The following is a 14,424-nucleotide window of genomic DNA, read 5'->3' as shown; positions in this document are numbered from 1 at the left end:
GGATATTAAAACTTGCTTGCCAGGAATGCGCCGAGTTTCGCCTGGAGCAACAGTTGCGGTGAAAGCATGAGACGCACTAGACCGTTTTTGGGCCGATGTGCTAGTCTAGACTAAGAATGATTGTTATTATTATCGTCACCCTTGCCTCTCAATATTTATCTATCCCCTCAATCTATACTAATTTTTTCCCCCTCTGCTTATGGGTATTGGGACCCTCGCATCGTACCGCAGACTACTCACACCGCTGAGGTCGCTCTATCTGCTGGCCGAGTGCCACCATGCTTGCAGATCCTCGTGGAGTGTCGCAATGTCATAAGTCGTCCTCCTCCTTTCCGCCCCTCAAGTCCCGCAACTATGACCTCCGATAAACAAAACAATGGCCCTCTCGCCAAACCTTTCACGCCAACGCTCAGTGCTGCTTTCAATCGAACCAGCAAATCTCCCTTGACGCCCAAGCTCGCTAATCCCGGTGGTTATCGCACTCCCAAGAGGCTTGCCCCCTCCGAACACCCCTCTTCGACTCCCGATGCCGAGACCGCCTCCTTCCTCAGTGTGAACATCACCCCTCGATCAGGTTCACGCAATAGCAGACGTGATGGATTTCCGTCCCCGAGCAATGCACCATCCAGCGTACAGTCATCGCCGCAAGTACAGTATTCGCATGCAGGTGTCGCCCATGTTGCGAGCTCAGGGGGATACAGAACGGAGCGGAGTCCCGCCCGCTCGAACGGGAAGTTGGAACCGTCCAGAGGGAATCGAGCAAGGACCCTGACGACAGAACGTCCAAATACTCCGCGGCCGAATTCTTATTCCGACTCTTCCACTTCACGAATGTTCTTTCATGCCTATGATGCGCGGTCTCCGAATTCTTCCGAGGTGGACATCCGATCCAAACAACTAAGCAAACCATCCTCGCCTGCTGCGTTTGTATATGCCAATGGAGAACACGAGGAACCCACTCAAGGCGAGGAGGCAAATATCACAGCTCCGACGGTCAAGCGGCGATCGATAGGCTCGTCTCGTCCTGCGTTGGCACCAAAAGCTCTCCCAGCTGCTTCGCCCCGGTTACGGCCAGCTAAGCTCGCTGACTCCGCGGCGAGACTTTCGGACGCTACTTCACAAGTCAGCTCACAGCGTGATGACATTTCCGAGGTTAGCTCTCAAGCTCATAGCTCATTCTCGGGCGCTTTTCCCGCAAGGCCACCTATTCCGGCCGTCAGGCACATCAAATCATCAAGTCTCGATTCTGCCAGCAGCAGTGTCCATCCCAAGGAAGGTCTGAAGCCAAGCCCGATTATCGTATCCACGGTCGAATCGCCGGTAGAAGCGGAATGTGCTGCATCCGATTCGATGCCGGGGCTCAGGCCTCGAATTCTCAGCAATGGATCTATGACTTCGGTAGACACTCATCTTTCAGCAGCTGCACAGAGTCCGGTGAAGTCGGATACCGGACAGGCAAACAACGACGTCGTTCTCAATGCGCGAATTGAGAGGAAGATCCTTGACTTGGAAATCAGCAACTCATCTTTACTTGCCATCAATCGTACCCTAGAGCGGGAGATGCGCAAGCAGAATGCAGAGTTGCGAAGATATCGCCGTCTGAGTCGCTCCGGCCGTTTGTCCATGGCGCCATCTACACGATCCTTCTCCGGAACTTCGTTAGGGACAACTAACGAATTGGACGAGGAAGCAAGCGAACTCTCGTCTATTCGCTCTCCGGAGGAACTATCCGACTATAGTGATGAGGATTCCACCCTGGACGAGGGTGTTGTCAGCCCCGATTCGCTTGCTGATCACGATGCGAGACATCGGGTCAAAGATGAGAAGCGGTTCTTCATCGACCTTGCGAAGCACCAGGAATTGCTGGCTGACAGTCAGAAAATAAATCAAAGCCTCAAACGATGTCTCGGGTGGACAGAGGAGCTAATCAAAGAAGGCAAGAAGGCTCTCGAATATAGCGTGCATGTCAACGACGTACAGCTTGGCGGACGTGTCCTCTCACCGGACGAGCTGCATGAGGAGGCAGAAAGAGCCCGTGCACTGTTGAGTCCTGTTGCTGAGCCTCTTGATCCTTTGTCGGCATCTCAGGAGTTGGAATCTCTAATGGAGATGCTTGACAATGAGGGCTACTGAGCATGGTTTCCTCATTGTACAACATCCTTGACGGGCAGGCCCGTTCGTTCTCTTCCCGTTGTTCGGTCACTTTGGAGCTCTTTTTTGTTCACACTTATATTCTATCCGATTCCCATATCTACTGCATTTCTGGCGTACAAAGGTCATTTCCTATTCTTTATCACGGTGCTGGCTCTTTTGGCCCTCCGGCCGCCTCAGCCTTCTACTTTCATCGTTGACTTTTCTTTTCTTAAGCGAAGATACATGTTCACGCTGTTTACATGCTGCCTGCACTCTCCGGTATATTGTTAGATACCCGATGCGCGATATTATTGTTGTCTCTTGGATATGTCCACTGATGGAGCATGTTGTGATATAGAGCAAGCTGATCGAGAAGATATACTCATGTGTTTGCATTGCTTCTCTTCCTCTCTCTGCCATATACATTTGGTTTCTTCAGATGAGCAATGCTTAGACTTTCCCATCTTGCAAGATATTGATACATATACAATTAGTGCGTGCCTCACAAGCAACAAACAACGCTTGATAGACCAAACATTGGTCGATAGATGGATCGCCTCGTAGTACCTCGCAGCGTGTTGGCGACTTTCTGCAAGCCAGGCTCTTAAATGGCTTGAACAAATCGTCAAAACAGTCGGTTTCCTTTGCCATCAATGCCAGCCAGACCCTTCTTCTCGACAATGCAGCCATGGCCTTCAGAACTCACGAGCAACTAGCTTTGTAAGATACACCTTGCACTCACGGCTCATCCGCATGTCCACTCCATCTTCGGATCGAGCCTCTCGTCCCGACATGGGGATCTCGATGGCTGGGAAGCCCCCAACGTCCACAAGATGCTCATACGCGCGCTTCACTCCCTTTCTCCACATTGACACCGGCACATGCTCTGTCGCAACCAGGAGCACAACCGGTAGAGCATCGTGTACGCCCTGAATCCCGCTTTCCTCAATGGGATACAAGGCGTATTGGATAGAAATGCCGTACAGAGACAAGAAATAAAGAACGCTGTGGCGAAGTCTGTGTGTAAGCCTGGAGAGCCTGCGTTGCATTGGGTCAAAGCCGTCTAGGGGTGTGGTGAAGGTGACTTCTAGACGAGAGGGCGGCGCCGTTTTGCCCTCTGTCTCTTCTACGATCTCTGTCGCAGCTTCTGTTTCTGTGTCTGAGATTTCCTCTGTGGATGGTGGGCTAGGGGAGTCCAGGGCCTCATTGAATGTCGCACTGAGATCGCAAGGGTGCTTGCCCATGCAGCTGTCTAGGGATGCGCTTGCATCATCGATCATCATCTTGTCGAAGGAGTATTGGGCGATGCGAGACTGGAACTCCATCTCGTAGGTTGAACGAGTGACTGATAACGATTGTGTGTTGATGTAGTAGTGTGCCTGAGTGTAAAAGTAGTATGAGAGATAGTAGGGTGTGGAGGGGAAAGGGGGACAGAAGTCCTTCACATAGCTATTCTGAGGTCATAGTGAGCAGCATAGAGATTCGACAATATCGATCCATAGATTCTCAAGTCAATGCCTGGCTGGTACCTGAATAGGGCCATCCATGGTACACTCCAATCATCAGTTACATTCACCAGGCACCATCATGGTGGATATTAAATATTCAAATCAAAAGCTACACGGGCCGTCCATCCCCAACCTGATGCCCACTCGTATAGTTCCCAAAACAAGCAACCTGATACATCGCCTCCTCCTTCAACTTGGCCACACCCCCCAGAAAATCCCTCAAAGCACAGAACCCATTCTCCGCACGCTCACAGCCCACCAAACCCTGCATCGACACCGGCGCCCCATTCAACACAAACCGGATGTAGTCCGTACCACCCGAGGACCCCACTACCGGATTCCTATACAGCGTCGCGTCCAATTCTTTGAATGATGCCTTCGACTCATCCGGACACGTCCACACCTCAGAGACGAACCGCGCCCCGAACGGCACGATCTCATTAAGTCTGAATGCCCGCTTCGGCGCATGCTCAAGTGTATCTGGTAGACCCTGCTCTCCATACTTGAAGTAATCGAGCCCCAGGGCCGCAAGGACAGCGACGATGACGTCGTCGTGCGACATGTCCATGTACAGGGGCTGGTGGAGCGGGAATTGCGCTGCGTTGTCGTCGTAGGTAGAGTTGATGCTAGTATCGCTGGATTGAATAAGGCGTCCCGCAAGTCTGGATGCGAGCTCCAGGACGTAGCCTATCCCCTGGGCGCGGCCGCTGGGGGCGCCGAGCCCGTAGTTCCCGTAGAATTGGAGGTCGAGGGAGTAGGCGTAGTCGTGCCATTCTTGCTCGGTGAAGAGGGAGCAGAATGCGGAGGAGCCCAGGGCGGCTGTTTCGTAGGGGCAGAGGTTCATCATGGAGGTGATGTCGAACGGGGTGAGGTTGAAGTCTTTGGGGAGGAAATGGGCTAGACGGGATAGAGCGGGTTTGGTGAATCTGGGGATGAATTTCGTGGCGGAGTGGGTGCTGGACTGGTTAGTTGGGTTCTGGGGGTGGTGGCTGGGATATGCGGGTGGTTACCCTTCTGATTTATCGCCTGGACAGGAATGGTCGGAGGCGAGGGTGTTGTTGAGACCGTCTCCCTCGGGGATGATGACGAGGTCGTACTCGGCGTAGGAGCTATTTGCGCCGGTATTGCCAAAGAAGCCGCCTGTAGCAGTCAGTATGAGATGCAGGAGACAGAGGCGCGGTGTCTCCGCAGAAGAGAAGCACCTACTCAACCACCATCGAGCACTTTCCAAGATCCTAGCCTGCGACGTCGTCCTGAAAATCGGCTTCGGTCTTGCACTCCCGTCGGGATATACATTCAAGGAAGAGTCCCAGGCTGCGACACCAGGCCCAGCGCGATAAAGCAGCCTCCCGTACTTCGACCAGATACTGGCCCCAGAGGTCGCCTCCGTGGCGGCACCAGTGACCTGCAAGGTATCTTCGGCGAGCATGTACTCCCACTCATTGAGGAAAGCCAGCGGCCCTTTGCCGACTTTGCTGCCGTGCAGTCTGCTATAGTTCTTTACCTTTTGCGCAAACGCTTCCATGCCCCCGCCATCTAGGAGGGAAGAAACGGGGTACCGCTGAGCATGGCGGTGCAGGACGTGCACCTGGGATAGCTCGCAGCCTCGGGGGACGCCGTTTGATACATTGAAACCGGGCGCATCCTTGTATGGACTGAGGTTGCCCCAGCTAGTTGTGATATCAAAGCCCGACGCGAAAGTCGCGCCCGTCGGAGCAGATATATGCGCAGAGCAGCTGGCAGTTGGCGCAGCGGAGACTCCTCCCGCGGCTGCTAGAAAGGCGACTGCCGAAACGGGGAAAAGAAGGAATTGAGGCATGAAGTCAAGTCAGTAATAATAGCAGACTACTCAGTACTACCATATCATGATTGCAATCCGGCAGATGTGCCTGTTTATATGCCTGCGGCCCCATGGCGGGACTAGATAGGCAAGCTGCGGGGTTGTACTTGTGTCGGTCAGGACCAGCGTGCAGTCAACAGGGCACGGAAGTACAGAGTGTCAGCGATTGCCTGGTAATCAGCATACCGGCTTTTGAATCGAGTAACAGGGATCTACTCCAAGGTAGCATCGTACCGAGAGGCTGAGGGGTCACGCCAGTCGGAGGGCACGCATCTCGCCCTACGCTCGAGTGGCGCCGACGAAGCTTCGTTTAGTGAGTAGCGCGCTGCCAGCCGCCAGTCATGTTGAAGTCATCAAGAGACAAGGGTCGGATGTGAGACTTGGAGACTACCTATTTGCCGAGGGATCCGGATGTTGATCATTCGTAACGGATAGGCCTTGGCTTATTTGGGTAATTGCTCGCGTGCTCATGTCTCCGCAAATGAAGGCTGGGAAGTGGCATGATTCCTGCTTCAAAAACAGGATCTCAAGCCGAAATACATCGTCGTCAAGAAGGTTCTTCTTAGATGAGAGTCAGGCTTCGAATTGTAAGCAGCTGGTACTGATCTTCTATGCGGTGGAATGATGACAGCCGGAGACCAGGAGGAGCCGAAAACGGGGGGAAACGAGTCTCAGCCGTCGAAAAGCCACACAGGATTGTCAAGACATCACATTATTGGGGCCTTTCTTACTATAGCCGCGTCAAAGATCGTACGGGATTCTGTTTCCGATCAACAGATAGCAATTCTACTTCAAGAGATGTAGACGATAATCAATAGATGTTATCTCGAGTCTATGCGATATATATAATTGTCGCTCGATCTAGCGGCGAGCAGACATCTAATGTAACAATTCGCCGTCAACACCCAATCTATCATTAAATTTAATATACTGTACGTGAAATATGTAAAGTCCTGAGCGGGTCATGAAGGCGTAAAGGCACGTATCCAAGCACCCGAAGGACAGAATCGAATAGAGGAGAGTAAATAGACAGCGGTAATCCACAAGCTCAGCAGAACGGGCCTCATGGCAAGGATATAAACAGGACTAGGTATCTATGCGGTGGTTTCTTCTTCGTGGTGGTGATGCTCATTCTTCGATTTTTCCTTCTTCTTTTTCTTCTCGTCTTTGCCCTTCTTCGACATGGCTTCCGCCATGAGCTGCTCAAAGGCCATGTAGTCTCCTTCTTCCTCGGGATCACGCTCTGCCTATAGTTTCACTTAGCGATCTGTGACATGATTACGGTCGAACGGGAAGAGCTTACCTTTGAATAGATATTGCCGGCAATAACCAAGGCGTGCGCGCGCTCGAGACGCTTCTCTAATTTGATGCGCTTGTCACCCAGGACTTGATCACAGACGTCGCGCAGCACGCTCTGAATCTCAAACTTGCTGCCTCGCCATGCGGCCGCCAGAATCTTGCCGGTGACCTTCTTCTCGTACTCTGCCTTCTTCTCGTCGGTCCAGTCCTCTCCGCCCTTCTCTTCCAGCTTGGCCATCTCCTCCATGGTCATCTGCGCATCGATAGCTGTCGAGATTGTAGTCCAGGTCTCCTTGGCCAGAGTGCCCTTGTCCTTCAGCCGAGAGAAAAAACCGGAGATACCGAGGAACTTTTGAGACTTGATGAACGAGGTAGCTTTTGATGTGTAGGTAGCACCAATGGCATGCAGAATCTCCAGACCGAACGATTCCATCTTCAGGTTTTCCACCTCAAGGCGAATCTTCTCCTCAAAGGCACGGGTGACGTCGGGACCCTTGTCGGTTTCCGTCCACACGCTTAGCTTGTCGACCAACTTGGTCGCCAGAGTGTTGACCCGCTCCTCACGAGCCTTCTTTCGCTCCAGTTCGTAAGCAGCCAGGCGCTCTTGCTGTTCCCGAGACAGGCCCTTCTTTTTCTCCTTCTTGCGCAGTTCCTTCTCCTCCTGAGACAGACCGGCTGCCTCCATCCGAGCCTCCTCTTCCGACTTGTCCATGATAGCCTGTTGTCCCAAGTAGCGACGGGGCGTACTCGATCCGGAGGTTGGCGCCGGCTTCTCCGAAGGTTCCGCGGCTGCGGCTGCAGCTGGTGCTGGTCCTGGGGCTGGGGCTGCGGTGCCAGCGGCATGGCTGGCTTCCCCTGTCGCGGCGGCGGCCTTGACCTCCTCATCGTGAATATGGAGTTTCTCTTCGGCGGCTTCCGCCAGTTCTTCCTCCTCCATTTCCTGCATGGTGATGTCCATGGTCGCGGTCAGGTCCTTCATCAACGAGATTTCACCAATCAGATCGACAAACGCGCTGCCACCAAAGATCATGCTGAAAAATTCGGCCGGGTCCTCTACGTCGCCTATCAGTATGGTTCGACAGCTCGATCACAGCTGAACAACTCACCGAAACCGCCGCCCGGAACTGATTCTTCCTTTCCATATTTATCATAACGCTTTCGTAGCTCCTCATTGCTGAGAACTTGGTAGGCTTCTCCAATCTGATTGTACCGAGAGAAATTAGCATTTATTACACTTCCATATATTGAAGTATACACACCGCCTGAAATCGCGCATGCGCACTCTCATCGCCGGGGTTCTTATCTAGTCGAGAAGTCAGAATCAATAGCAAGGAGTCATGCAGACATAGGAGTAATCGCACCAGGATGGGTCACAATGGCCAGTTTCCGATAGGCCTTCTTAATCTCAAGTTCTGTGGCCGTGGGTGGCACACCCAAAGCATCGTAGTAGGTAGTGTCTGCGACCATGCTGACTTGGAGTCAATCAACGCAGAAATGTAATACGTTCGTCCGCAAGACCCCAGGTGATGAGAAGTCCTTGAGAAAATCAGGGGGAGAGCAGATGGTAAGCTGCCAGACTAGTCGGCTGACCGAGGACAATAATAATTTTTATCTGCCTGATGATGCTCTCCGACAGCAGTTTCGTCATGGCGGGGGAAACATCTGTCGGCGTATTATATGTAAGGTACTGTCACAATTACCACCAGCCACACCATGCAGTGGGGTAAATAATGGGAAAACAATACTAAGCTGGACCTCGAGGGGCGTAATACAGGCGTAATGATAGGAGCCTGTTATGCACGGACGCCAAGACTCTCTCTTTTCCCTCGAATTTCCCCTTGACAACCTCAGGCCCTCAGCCACTCTGTGCATATTATTATACCTTATGCCCCGAGACTCTTTTGTTCCCCTTTTCGATATTTGGAGTAATAATCTCCCATCTTTTTCTTCTTCTCTGTTTACTCCCTCCTAGGTCTCGCTCTCCTCTCCACCTTCCTCCGTGAGATCTATCTCTTCTTTCCTCGCTTCTCCCGGTTGTACATCTTAATTGTGTCAATAGCTCTTCTTGATTCGCTTGTTGTGGTCCCCACATTCCCACTATTTTTTCTCTCTCGCCAACATCCGTCGTTCCGTCCTCTCCTTTTCCGTGTCCTCTTCTTCCCTACAAATACCTCACCATGGGCGCTGCAGCAAATGCTTTTTACTATATCTTCCATCCCTCAGAATTGAGGTCGATACTTCAATGGTTGGTCCTGGCCTTATAGCTATGAGCACTCCTCCTTGCCCTTAGTGTCTATGTGCCATTGCTTACGGACACCCTTTCGTCCTTGCTCATAGGAAGATATGGCACAATCCTGTTCATGAACGTGATGAATCCAACGAGTCAGAAACGGCGAAGACATGCTTCAAGTTCCTGGACCTGACGAGCCGGAGCTTCAGCGCGGTGATCAAGGAGCTTCACCCTGAGCTCTTGCTTCCCATGTGCATTTTCTACCTGACACTCCGTGGGCTGGACACCATCGAGGATGACACCTCGATTCCTTTGGAGACCAAGGAACCCCTTCTTCGTGGATTCAAAGATATTCTCGAGCAGGACGGCTGGAACTTCACGGGTAACCGGCCCGAAGAGAAGGACCGTGAACTGCTGGTTCAGTTCCACAATGTCATCACCGAGTTCAAGAAATTGAAGCCTGCCTACAAGGCCGTTATCAAGGATATCACGGACAGGATGGGCAATGGTATGGCTGATTATTGTCGCAAAGCTGCGCTGGACGATGCAAGCGTCAAGACGGTCGAGGAATACGACCTGTATTGCTGGTATGTTGCTGGCCTGGTCGGAGAAGGGTCGACTCGCCTCTTTGTTGAGGCCGAGTTCGGTAACCCCGCCTTGCTCAAGCGTACCGAGTTGTATAAGTCCATGGGTCTTTTCTTACAGAAGACCAACATCATTCGCGATATCCGTGAGGATTTCGACGACGGTCGACAGTTCTGGCCCAAAGAGATTTGGTCCAAGCATGTCACCGACTTTGAGGATCTCTTCAAGCCGGAGAATCGTGACGCTGCACTGAACTGCAGCTCCGAGATGGTTCTCAACGCATTGGGACATGCGGAGGAGTGTCTTTTCTACCTTGCTGGTCTGCGTGAGCAGAGTGTCTTCAACTTCTGCGCCATCCCTCAGTCCATGGCCATTGCTACCCTTTCGCTTTGCTTCCGTAACCCGGCGATTTTTGAACGTAACATCAAAATCAAGAAGGGCGAGGCTTGCCAGTTGATGATGGAGTCGACGCAGAATCTGCGGATCCTTTACGAGGCCTTCCGTAGATATGCTCGTGAGATTCACAAGAAGAACACCCCGAAGGATCCCAATTTCCTCGAGATTGGCATTGCCTGTGCGAAGGTGGGTATCCTCCATCCATCACCGTTTGTCCAAATGCTAAACAGACGCAGATTGAAAAATTCATCGAGACCATCTTCCCATCGCAATCGGCCGAAGAGGCCAACCGGCGTGTCTTGGGCCAAAAGTCTGAAGCGGAACAGGAGAAGGCCAGACTGGAGGCTGAAACCCGCAAAGACGTCTTCTTTATGATGGCTCTGATGGGCGTGATTGTGGTTTTCGTTTCTATTGTAATGGTACGGCTTGTCGATCCTTGCTATTGCCATTAATTGCTAACAACCGTCAGATTGGATTCGCTTGGTACTTTGGTGCGCGCTTCGATCTTGCGTGGCAGGAACTCCGCAAGGGAAATTTCCGCCCACCCAAGCATCTGCGTGACCGAGAGCTATAGCCTTGTATTACTACTACGGAGTTACGACCTTCACTTAAGCTGTTTTGATATCCAGATTCTTACTGACCCTGCAGACGACTTATGTTTCAGTTTACTTACCACGTCAGTCTTGCAGAGATACTTTTACCTAATACCACCCTTTAATTTTCTTCATCTTTCCATCATGTCCACCCACGGCTGTTCTCGCCTGTTGGTCTCCTCGACCTTTCCTAGCACGGATGTCAAATTGCAATCCAGCCCTTTCATGACTGTGGTTGTGCCGAAGAAGTGCTGATATTGAGCGGAGATTTATCTCTTTGACCAGTGACGTACTAGATGTGTGTCTTGCAATGTTCAGTTTTGCTGAACGTTGAGGTGGCAAACATCCATTGAGGATCTGGGACATTCTTGTAATTATCTAGTTTAGCATTCTGAATGTACGCTTCGATACTTGATACTTGGTGCTCGTCTGTTCTCCGCATAAAAGTGGTAGTCTGAGCTGTTGAAGATCTGATATTTTCAGGACGCTCTGGCCTTCACCGTAGTACGCTGCATAGGACCTTTTCCTGTTCCTGCGATATGAAAGAGAATATTTGTCAGGGATTTGTAATGCGCACTGCTTGTTCGTCGATGACTCTGATTCGCAGCGACGTCTTCCATCCCCACCTCTAAGATATACAGCGCAGGACGAAAGTTCTATTCCATGAAATAGATATATCAACTGCTTCTCGGCTACGCACTCATTAGATCCTTCAACATCAATGAGAAGGCTTCGAGTCACCCAGAGCCCATCCTTTCTCCACCTACGCGCAGTTCCACCTGTTGTTCACAGAACAATTCCCCCATTAGCAACCCGGTACCAATCATTCTCAATAATGAGCCAGAAGAATAGTCAAGCGTCCCCAGACCCCACCGGTCAAGCAAAGGGAAACAATGAACCTCTACCCCCGCTCTCACCAAAAGACTTTCGAACGTACAACCGAATGGCAGAGCAAATGGACCAATTCGTACGCGCTTTCCCCCCTCATTCCATTTTTACACCCACTAACAGCAACCATAGCACAACCACTTCCGCCTAACCTGGAACCAACTGCAAGACGCCTGCACCAGCACTGGCAGAAAGTCCAGCGGTCTCTCCCCGCGCCAACTCATCATGGCCGGGCTCAGCTTCTGCTCGCAGCTCGACTTCCACCACTCCATCGAAGAGCAGCACATCTTCCCCGTGCTCGCGAAACGGATGCCCGAGTTTCGGCGTGAACTGGCGCTCCTCTCGCAGCATAGGCAGATCCATAAGGGTCTGGAGAAGCTGGAGGATTATTTGACGAAGTGTCGGAGCGGCGAGGTGGATCTGCAGCGGGAGGAGGTGAAGCGGCTTATGGATGGGTTTGGGAATGTGCTGTGGCAGCATTTGGATGAGGAGGTCAGGACGCTGGGGGCGGAGAATATGCGGCGGTATTGGAGTTTACAGGAGATGGCGCGTCTTCCTATGTGAATTTTTTTCGGTATAGAATTCCAGGGATGTGAATGGTTCTGGGTTCGATGGCAGGGTTGTGGTAAGTTTGGTCGTTTTTGATAGACTTGGAAGCATTAGACTAGCATATACAGTTAGTTATTATACTGCGGCTTGACGACTGAATTAGCCAATTTTTGCTAATTTTTTTTACTGCATTATTTGACTATCATCCAGGCCATCTCGATGAATGTTTTGGAACATCCCTGATGCCTATGTCGGACTCATGATGACCGCTACTGATCATGTCACAGCTGCAAAGAAACTCTACTACGGAAACTACATCAGCTAGCTTCAGTCAAGCATCAAAGCAAGTACCAAGACGTCATCCCGTCACGAGAGCCAACTTTAAACTGGCGAAAGTGGAATATCATCGGCCTGGACGCAAGTCTGTCCTTGCTCGGGTCAAGGGTTCATTGGTGCGACGCTTGCGGTCGGCCATGCGATACGCATCTCACATTCTTCAACTAGGGATGTCTGATACAGAGTCCGCAGGACGGTATCAGCCGGGAAAGGCATGCTTCAATGTTTGCAGTTGCGAATACCCCTTGCGGCGGGAGGAATGCGGCCAACCCGCTTTCAGCGAGTTTGGTACCTGATTCTCTCGTCAGTTACGTGGACTGTCACAAGGCACAGGCACTTGAATGGCGTCATTATTTGCATTGTCGCGCATGAAGTCTACTGACTGTTTTCTCCTGATCGTCGTCCGCCTGATCGTGTATACAACGTCCCTAGAGTGGGCAGAATGCTGACGGGAAACGACGCGACTCGGCATGGATCACAGAAACTATTGACTGTTTACTCTGAGCGGACATGCAGCGCTGATCCAGTGTGATTCGTTGCCAGTGACGCACGCGGATAAGCAGGTCTTGATTCTGAAGTCTTATTCCGTCCTGATAGTCGATCATACTTGATTCCGTCCGTGACATGATCACTTGGTAGTAGCGTCGGAATGCTTGCGGGTACTCTTCAGATCAGTTTGGCAAGAATCTGATGATAACCATGAGGTTACTTTCGACCTGCTGGACAGGCCCAACCGCATGCGACTCTTTTCTCCAGGGTATTAAAGAGCCAGCAAGCCACACTCGCAGACTACGACAGGAAAGCGCATTGTCAGCCCCATTGAGTGACCATCAACTTGCCCACCTACGACATGAAGTTCCAAACCAGCATCCTCGCCGCGACCCTGCTGGCCGGCAGTGCCCTGTCTGCCCCCAGCAGCCGGTCCCTTGAGCGTATCCGCGCCCGGGCTCTAGCCCGGCAGTCCCACCCCATGGACGGCACCGGAGCTAGCCCTGCTGAAGCAGACCCCAACGCAGAGCACCGAACCACCGACTCCAAAGTCTCCTACAGCAAGAACTGGTCCGGCGCGGTCCTCGAGCAGCCGCCCCCCTCGGCAACCTACACCGCCGTGGCCGCGACCATCACCGTCCCCGAAGCGACGGCAGTCGCCGGCGTGACAGGCACACAAGCCAGCTCCGCCTGGGTGGGCATCGATGGCGACACGTACGCGAACGCGATCCTGCAAGCCGGCGTGGACTTCTACGTCGACTCCAACGGGGCGCACAGCTACGACGCGTGGTACGAGTGGTACCCGGACAACGCGCACGGGTTCGACCTCGTGGTCAACCGCGGGGACGTCGTCGTCGTCAAGGTGGAGAGCACGTCGCCCAGTGAGGGCGTCGCCATCATCGAGAACCAGTCAAGTGGGCAGACGGTGTCGACGACGCTGAAGGCGCCGTCGCCGACTGCGACCCTGGCGGGCCAGAATGCGGACTGGATCGTCGAGGACTTCCAGTCTGGGGAGACGATGGTGCCGCTCGCTGATTTTGGACGTGTGGAGTTCACCGGCTGCAAGGCGAAAGCTGGCGGGCAGTCGTATGGGCTTATCAATGCGACGGTCATTGATATGGAGCAGGATGGGAAGATTAAGACGCACACGACTATTGTGAGCGATAGCGAGCTTGTGGTCGAGTATGTCCGGTAGTCAGTCCCGGCTCGCATCTGCGGTATGGAGTATGGAGTTTATTGGAGGGACAATCTGCAGAGTTTGGCGCATGTCTGTTTCCATATCTTGTCTTTGTTGTCATCATACAGTGCACCATATCAAAGCAATTAGTATTCACATGCCTGAGGCTAAAGTCAGCAAAGTCCTAGTCCCTGAATACATTGGCCCTAAAGCACCTCCAGCACCAGCACCTACACCAACACCTACACCAACACCAGCACCAACACCAGCCCCTGTTAACTGAATCCCTCTTGTGGTAGTACGTACTTGTTGTCGGCTCCCAGGATGTGCATTTCGGTTTGTTCAGTCGGTTGTACACCGAGGTGAAAAAGCTAAGCTACTTTATATCAAGAAGGTTGCTG

General features: G+C 52.3%; 6 protein-coding genes across 6 annotated transcripts; 4 read left to right on the top strand and 2 right to left on the bottom strand.

The window, feature by feature from the left end:
* Nucleotides 1–354: 354 nt before the first annotated feature.
* On the top strand, nt 355–2,133 carry ALT_2819 (uncharacterized protein; the record flags this gene model as incomplete). The annotated part of the gene is made up of 1 exon (XM_033559181.2): nt 355–2,133. The coding sequence occupies one exon, from the start codon at nt 355–357 to the stop codon at nt 2,131–2,133; it is 1,779 nt and encodes a 592-aa protein (XP_033415072.2).
* Nucleotides 2,134–2,758: 625 nt separating this feature from the next.
* Nucleotides 2,759–5,460, bottom strand: ALT_2818 (histidine phosphatase family protein; the record flags this gene model as incomplete). The annotated part of the gene is made up of 5 exons (XM_089599436.1): nt 2,759–2,826; nt 2,876–3,587; nt 3,775–4,597; nt 4,652–4,781; nt 4,848–5,460. 5 exons carry the CDS (start codon nt 5,458–5,460, stop codon nt 2,759–2,761), a joined length of 2,346 nt encoding a protein of 781 aa, XP_089456179.1.
* A 1,115-nt stretch (nt 5,461–6,575) lies between these two features.
* ALT_2817 (DnaJ domain protein) lies at nt 6,576–8,247 on the bottom strand (the record flags this gene model as incomplete). The annotated part of the gene is made up of 5 exons (XM_033559183.2): nt 6,576–6,728; nt 6,785–7,833; nt 7,887–7,980; nt 8,040–8,083; nt 8,142–8,247. 5 exons carry the CDS (start codon nt 8,245–8,247, stop codon nt 6,576–6,578), a joined length of 1,446 nt encoding a protein of 481 aa, XP_033415074.1.
* Nucleotides 8,248–8,957: 710 nt separating this feature from the next.
* On the top strand, nt 8,958–10,565 carry erg9 (bifunctional farnesyl-diphosphate farnesyltransferase/squalene synthase; the record flags this gene model as incomplete). Its single annotated transcript, XM_033559184.2, has 4 exons — nt 8,958–9,025; nt 9,118–10,177; nt 10,228–10,410; nt 10,461–10,565. 4 exons carry the CDS (start codon nt 8,958–8,960, stop codon nt 10,563–10,565), a joined length of 1,416 nt encoding a protein of 471 aa, XP_033415075.1.
* Nucleotides 10,566–11,419: 854 nt separating this feature from the next.
* ALT_2815 (hemerythrin domain-containing protein) lies at nt 11,420–12,036 on the top strand (the record flags this gene model as incomplete). The annotated part of the gene is made up of 2 exons (XM_033559185.2): nt 11,420–11,551; nt 11,605–12,036. 2 exons carry the CDS (start codon nt 11,420–11,422, stop codon nt 12,034–12,036), a joined length of 564 nt encoding a protein of 187 aa, XP_033415076.2.
* A 1,171-nt stretch (nt 12,037–13,207) lies between these two features.
* On the top strand, nt 13,208–14,041 carry ALT_2814 (A4/G1 family peptidase; the record flags this gene model as incomplete). Its single annotated transcript, XM_033559186.2, has 1 exon — nt 13,208–14,041. One exon carries the CDS (start codon nt 13,208–13,210, stop codon nt 14,039–14,041), a length of 834 nt encoding a protein of 277 aa, XP_033415077.2.
* Between the last annotated feature and the right edge of the window lie 383 nt (nt 14,042–14,424).

This window comes from Aspergillus lentulus (assembly GCF_001445615.1).
Source record: "Aspergillus lentulus DNA, contig: Alt05, strain: IFM 54703, whole genome shotgun sequence".
Lineage (NCBI taxonomy): Eukaryota > Fungi > Ascomycota > Eurotiomycetes > Eurotiales > Aspergillaceae > Aspergillus > Aspergillus lentulus.
The sequence above is the reverse complement of the archived record's forward strand: the minus strand, read 5'-3'. Positions and strand labels throughout refer to the sequence as shown.